This window comes from Sturnus vulgaris, chromosome 29 (genome assembly GCF_052056855.1).
Source record: "Sturnus vulgaris isolate bStuVul1 chromosome 29, bStuVul1.hap1, whole genome shotgun sequence".
Classification (NCBI taxonomy): Eukaryota; Metazoa; Chordata; class Aves; order Passeriformes; family Sturnidae; genus Sturnus; species Sturnus vulgaris.
Genome location: NC_142271.1, coordinates 1770861 through 1776958, shown reverse-complemented (window position 1 = coordinate 1776958; position 6098 = coordinate 1770861). Strand labels below are relative to the sequence as shown.

At 64.8% G+C, this 6098-nt stretch overlaps 1 protein-coding gene across 5 annotated transcripts; it reads right to left on the bottom strand.

The window, feature by feature from the left end:
- Positions 1-963: 963 nt before the first annotated feature.
- On the bottom strand, positions 964-3799 carry GPR61 (G protein-coupled receptor 61). Of its 5 annotated transcripts, XM_088180387.1 has the most exons (3): positions 3687-3761; positions 2944-3005; positions 964-2489 (listed from the first exon to the last, which is right to left on the bottom strand). In XM_088180387.1, the coding sequence occupies exon 3, from the start codon at positions 2322-2324 to the stop codon at positions 1023-1025; it is 1302 nt and encodes a 433-aa protein (XP_088036513.1). In that variant the 5' UTR covers positions 2325-2489; positions 2944-3005; positions 3687-3761; the 3' UTR covers positions 964-1022. The 5 variants fall into 5 exon arrangements, with proteins under 5 accessions (XP_088036513.1, XP_088036511.1, XP_088036512.1 ...); XM_088180385.1 differs by lacking the exon at positions 2944-3005 and having other exon boundaries at positions 964-2572; positions 3687-3799; XM_088180386.1 differs by lacking the exon at positions 2944-3005 and having other exon boundaries at positions 3687-3771.
- Positions 3800-6098: the final 2299 nt, after the last annotated feature.

Genomic DNA, 6098 nt, shown 5'->3' with positions numbered 1-6098 from the left:
TTTCCGGTCCTGCACCGCAGGGCACGCCGGGAAATGAAGTCCCGCGGGCTCACACTGTGAGTACTTCCGCCCCGATAGAGCGGAGCATGATGGGAGGAAACATCCCTTTCCGCCACGTTAGAGCGGAGTATGATGGGCGAAAAAAGAGCTTTACTTCCGCCTCGATAGAGCGAGACATGATGGGAAATAATCTGCTTCCGGTTCTGTTTGCGGGCATGATGGGAGTTGTAGTCCTCCCGGGAGTCGGTAGAGCCCGTGGTGGCCCCAGAACCCCAGTCCCCGCCTGCCCTCCCCATCCCGCGCTTATGGAGGGGGTCCAGGCTCCTCACCCCCAGAGGACCGGGCCTCGGTTCCGCGGCTGAGGAGGGGTCTCAGGGCAATGGGGAGATGGAGGGGACACCCTCCTCAGGCAGCTTCCCCACCCCGCCCCTCGCTGGCTGTAGAAGAGCCACACCTCCTGGGGAGACCCAAACACGAGCCCCCCACTCTTATCCCTCGCCCATCACTGGGCTTGTGTCCCCCAGCCGCGGTGGTGCCACGGGTCCCCCGATCCCCAAAGTGGCGGCAGTGCTGACCCTCCACCGCACCAACCCAACGAGGGTCGTGGGACCTCCCCCAGTCCCCTGCGATGTCAGCAGTGAGGACCCTCCCACACCCCATGAGCGCGATGAGACCCCCAATCAGCCGCTGTGGTGACAGACACCTCCCCCAAACCCCAACGAGTGCTGTGGGACCCCCAACCCCCCACAGCAGTGAGAATCACTCCCACTCCAGCAAGTGCCATGGGACCCCCCAACCCTCCATGGCTGCAGCAAGGAGCCCCCACCCCATCACCCCAGTGGGACCCCCAAATCCCTGTGGCTGCAGTGAGGACCTCCCACCCTCCACGGCAATGTGGTACCCCCAGCACAGTAATAATTGTGGGACCTCCAACCCTCCATGGCAGTGACGAAGCTCCCCCTCAACAAGTCACTATGACCATGTCTCCCCTCACAGCCACGTTTACCCCGACCCCCCAAACGCTACAGCCCCGCTTTGGCAGAGCCCGCCACGGGCATGAACACCCCGCTCCCCCCACCCCACTCCATCCCCTCCGCCGCCTCCTCCTCGATCTGCCCCGGGATGCGGAAATCCACGGGGGGCAGGTCCCGCTCAGGGCTGGGGGGCTCTGGTGGGCGTCCAGTGCTCTGGAGGAACTGTAGGAAGTTCTCCTCGATGGAGCCCTCACGGCTCGGCAGCCGCAGGTCCTCCTCGGGGGGTTGCTTGAAGAAGCAGGTGAGGAGCCGGCCGAGCTCCCCGCGGATCTGCCGGTTGAGGCAGCCGTAGAAGAAGGGGTTGGAGGTGAAGCAGCAGAACCCCAGCCAGGTGACCACAGTCTCAGCCGCCGGCCCGGCCAAGGGCCGAGTGCTCAGTGCTGTGTACAGCTGGAAGGAGAAGTAGGGCAACCAGCAGAAGAGGAACTGGCCACCCACGGCCAGCAGCACGACGGCCGCCTTGCCCCCACCAAACATCCTCTGCGGGGTGGTCCGAGGAGCCCCCGAGGTGGTGACCATGGTGGAGCGGCTGCTGAGCGAAGCCGAGCGCCGGCGCGGCGTCTCCATCCAGGTGGGCGGCGGACCATGGTGCATGGCTGCCACCCGTGCCACCTTGAACATGCCACAGTAGACCACGACGATGATGAGGAGGGGTAGGACGAAGTAGAAGGCGGCGAAGAAGACCACAAAGACCTTGCAGGATGGCCCACGGCTCCACTGCAAGGAGCATCCGTGAGCGCCAGGCACTGGTGGGCGGTCAGGGGACAACCAGCCCAGCACGGGCACCAGCGAGGTGGCCACAGCCTTGAGCCACACACCAGCCAGCACCCCGGCCACCAGCCCCGCGGTCATCCGCACCTCGTAGCGCAGCGGGTGCACCACGTAGTAGTAGCGCTCCACGTTGACGGTGGAGATGGAGAGGATGCACATGGAGGTGAGGCACACGCTGAGGAACAGGTACACGCGGCACACGGCCTCGCCCAGCCCCGGGCTCTCAAACACGGCCGAGCCCGACAGCATCTCCAGCGGCATCAGCGTGAGGGCAGCCAGGAAATCCACCAGGCACAGGTGGAACACGAAGACGAACTTGCGCAGCGCCGGCGTCTTTGCGATGACCGTCATGACGGCGGCGTTGCCCACGATGGCCGTGAGGTCCAGCAGCACCATGAAGAACAGCCCCACGGACTTGGAGGCCGTGTCCTTGGGCTTGGCCTCGGCAGTGCTGTTGGGGGGCCGGGACCCCCCTCTAGAGCCATTCCAGCCCCACGGGGAGGGCAGGAAAGGCTCCATCCTGTGCCGCCGGCCTGGCGGCGAGTACGGCGCAGCCGGGCATCGCCAGAGGGTCACATCCTTGGTGCTCCGGGGGTGGGGGGGGCCGCTGTGGGCGTGGCACTCAGAGTACCCAAAGGTGCCCCCCAGCCCCACTCATGTCCCTGCTGCTCAGCGAGGGGGTACCTGGGGGAGGTGGAGCTGTCACTGGAGGGGGCAGGACTCTGGAGGAGTGCTGAGTTGGACCCCCAGTTGCAGCCCCCAGGTACCTGGGGGGAGGATGAGCTGTCAGAAAAGGGGGAGAGACTCTGAAGGGACCCCTGAGACCTGAGCAGGACCCCGAGGTGCAGCCCCCCCAACACGTAGGGTGAAGGTGGAGTTGTCATGGGGGGGAGACCCTGGGGGGAAGCTTGAGAGCCTGGGGGGGCTGACAGGTGACCTCTGACAACCATGGCAGGGGTCACAGCTCTGCTGGGGGAAACGTGGAGTTGTCATGAGGAGACACAACCCTGGGGGGACCCCGAGAGCTGAGCTGGACTCCCACCTGCATCCCACAGGTACCTGGGGGCAGGTGGAGCTCTCAGAAGAGGGGGGAGACCCTGAGGGGACCCCTGAGAGCCATGGTGGGATCACAACCAACCTTTGAGAGACACAGGGTGGGTCTCAGCCCAGTTGTGACCCTCATCCACAGCCCCCAAGCACCTGTGGGAAGATAGAGCTGCCAGAGGGGACAGAGAGCTTTGGGGGACACCTGAGATCCCAGGGAGGGTTCAGCACAGCTGTGATCCCCCCCACATATAGTCCCCATCACCCCCTATCCATGTCTACAACCCTCTACATCAAATCCCCAACCAAAAGCCTTGTTCCCCCAAAAAATGAGCTGTTCTGGAGTAAACCCCCCAAATTCCAACGTTTCAACCCAAACTACCCCAGTGGAGCCCCAGTGGAGTGTGGGGACCACACCAGGGGGCCGGGATGGGTGGGGGGTCCTGAGAATGAGAGGAGGGAAGGGCCCAGCACCCCCAAGTCCTGGGTTCACCCCTTGTGCTTGGAGGCCTTGTGTGACCCCCCCACCCCGAGCTCCTTCCATGGGGATATGAGGGGGATGTGGGGGCTACCCCGGATACCCTGGGTGTCCCCCAGGGGTGTCCCCACCCCTGCACCCGCTGCACCCCCAGGGAGGGATGCTGACGGCATGGGCGTGCAGCCGCGGGTCGCCCCCTCCCCTTCTCACTGCCCATTTCCCTCGCCCAGATCCCCGGAGCGATGTCACCGGTTGGGGACCCCCCCTCCCACCCCCGGGGGAGTCTCCCCCACCTCCCCGGTGTCTCCCCACCTTCCCAGGCCGTCGCCCCGGCGGGGCTGCTCGGCCGCGGCACCTACCCTGGGGGTCTGCATGGATCCGGCCTGAGGGCGAGGGTCCCCGCTCCGGCCGGGGGAGGGGTCGGGGCTGGGGGGTGTCCCCGGGGTGGCGGGGGATGCTCGGGGCTGGAGCCACTGCGGCGAGGGCTGCTCCGCGCCGCCCGGCTGCTGGGTCCTAGCGCCGCCCGCCTCGCCTCGCTCCCCGGGAGCGGCTCCTCGAGCCCCGCGGCTGCGAGCCCCACATTGGGGTGGTCGCTGTCGCCTGAAGGCTGGCTGTGCCCCCCCAGTGCAGAGCGGAGGGTGGGACCCCCCCGGTGCTGCCTCGCGTATCGCTTCGTGCCTCAGTTTCCCCATCTGCCTCCCCAAAGCGATGGGGAGGGCACGGGGCGGTCGCTGGGCGGGAGAAGCCCCTCGGGAAGGGAAAGGGGGAGCTCGGGGGGTGGAGCTCGGAGCTGGGAACGGGGGGGGTGGGGTGCAGATTCGCACTGGGGGGTACAGGGTGGGGTGGGGGTGCGGAGGGTGCCGGGGGAGCTCTGCCTATCCCCACCCCAGCGCCCTTTCCCTTGCTCCCAGTTCAGCACTGGAGCAAATGGGATGGGGTCAGTGTCCCTCACCGCCACGCCCCGTGCCTCAGTTTTCCCAGGACGTGGCCATTCCCTTCCAGGAAGGGGTGCCCATCTTTTCCATCTCTCCAAAATCCTGCGCGGGCTGCGAACTTTCCCCCTGCAGTGCCCTGGCCCCCATCCCTAGGGTGCCCGGGTGGGATGCGCGGCCACCAGATCCCATTCCCGGGATGGGGGGTGACAAGTGATCCGTGGGTGACGTGTGTCCCGGCGCGTCACGTGTCCATTGCCAGGCTACGGGCTCCCAAAAATAAATCCACCCAAACCAGATTAGAAACACCCGACCTCGAATGAACCAGCCCCGGCATTCTGGGGCCCGCGGGCGGCTCCCGGTGGGACCCCGGGCACCGGGAACACCGGGAATAGCGGCATGCCCGTTCCGGGTGAGCGGGATACGGTGGATCCATCCTGCCCGGGGTCCGGCCCCTGTGGCGGAAGCAGAGCACAGGAGTGAGTCCATGGAGGGGGGGGCACTCCCCTTTTGCTGGGAACCCGTGTGGGCACCCTCCACTTGTGTGGAACACCTGAGGACACCCCGCCATGGCAGACACCCTACTCTGGTACCCCTGATATCCCTGACTCTGCTGGCACCCCACATCCCAGTTCCCAAGCACCCCACTAGCCCATGGCCTGGCATCCCAGTACCTAGTCTTGGCACCGCAATTCCCAAGCACCCCCATATCCCAGCACCTTGGGACCCCAGTACCTCAACATCCTGGCATCCCAGTACTCAATACCTTGGCACCTCAGTACCCCAGCACACTGGCACTCCAGTACCTCAATACCTCAGCGCCCTGGCACCCCACACCCCATCACCCTAGTACCCCCATATCCCAGTGCCCTGGCACCCCAGTGCCTCAGCACCCTGACACCCCAGCAACCGAACATCCCAGTACCCAGTACCTCAGTGCCCTGTCACCCCAATATCCCAGCATCCTGGCACCCCAGCATCGCACTCTCCAAGCACCCCCATATCTCAGCACCTTGGGACCTCAGCACATCAACATCCCTTCATCCCAGTACTCAATACCTTGGCACCGCAGTACTCCAGCGTTCTGGCACTCCAGGATATCAGCACCACGGCATCCTAAGACTGACACCCCAACATCCTGCTACCCAGCACCCCATTCCCCAAGCAACCCATTATCCCAGGACCCTGACATCCCAGCAATCAAACATCCCAGTGCCTCAGGACACTGGTACCCCAGTATCTCAGTGTCCTGGCACCCCAGTAGTCCAGTACTCTGGCCCCCCAAGTACCTCCATATTCTGGCACCCCAGCACCCCAATACCCCAGGCTATTCATCCTCTGGCACCCCTGCACCCCAGCCCCTGGCACCCAGTACTCTGAGATACTCATCCTCCAGCACCCCAATACCTCAGCAGCCAAATCCTTCAGTACCTTGGCACGCCAGCACACAATGTCATGAAACCCCAGCACCAAGACACCTCAGCACCCCAACACCCCGGGATACGAGTCCCAGTACTCTACCCTTGGCACCTCAGCACCCTTGTCCCTGTCACACCTGCAGAGCCCCTGCCAGACCCGCAGGTTAAGCACGTTCACAGGTGTGTGGGTGTGTGTGTGTTTGCACACCTGGGTACACTCTTGTGCCGTGTGTGGCTGCCTGGGGGGGTCACACACATCTGGCAGATACATCTGTGTGTGCACACACGTGTGAGGGGCACACACACGGCCCTGGGCTGTGCACACGTGTGTGTGTGTGCTGACACACGTGTGCTCCCATGTATCACATGCACCCAGGACCAATCCTGCTGTCCCCTGGGACACTCAGCGCCCCCCAAGGAC

Coding starts and splice junctions, on each gene's coding strand:
- GPR61 (XM_088180385.1), bottom strand. CDS start 2,324: ATGGAGCCTTTCCTGCCCTCCCCGTGGGGCTGGAATGGCTCTAGAGGG.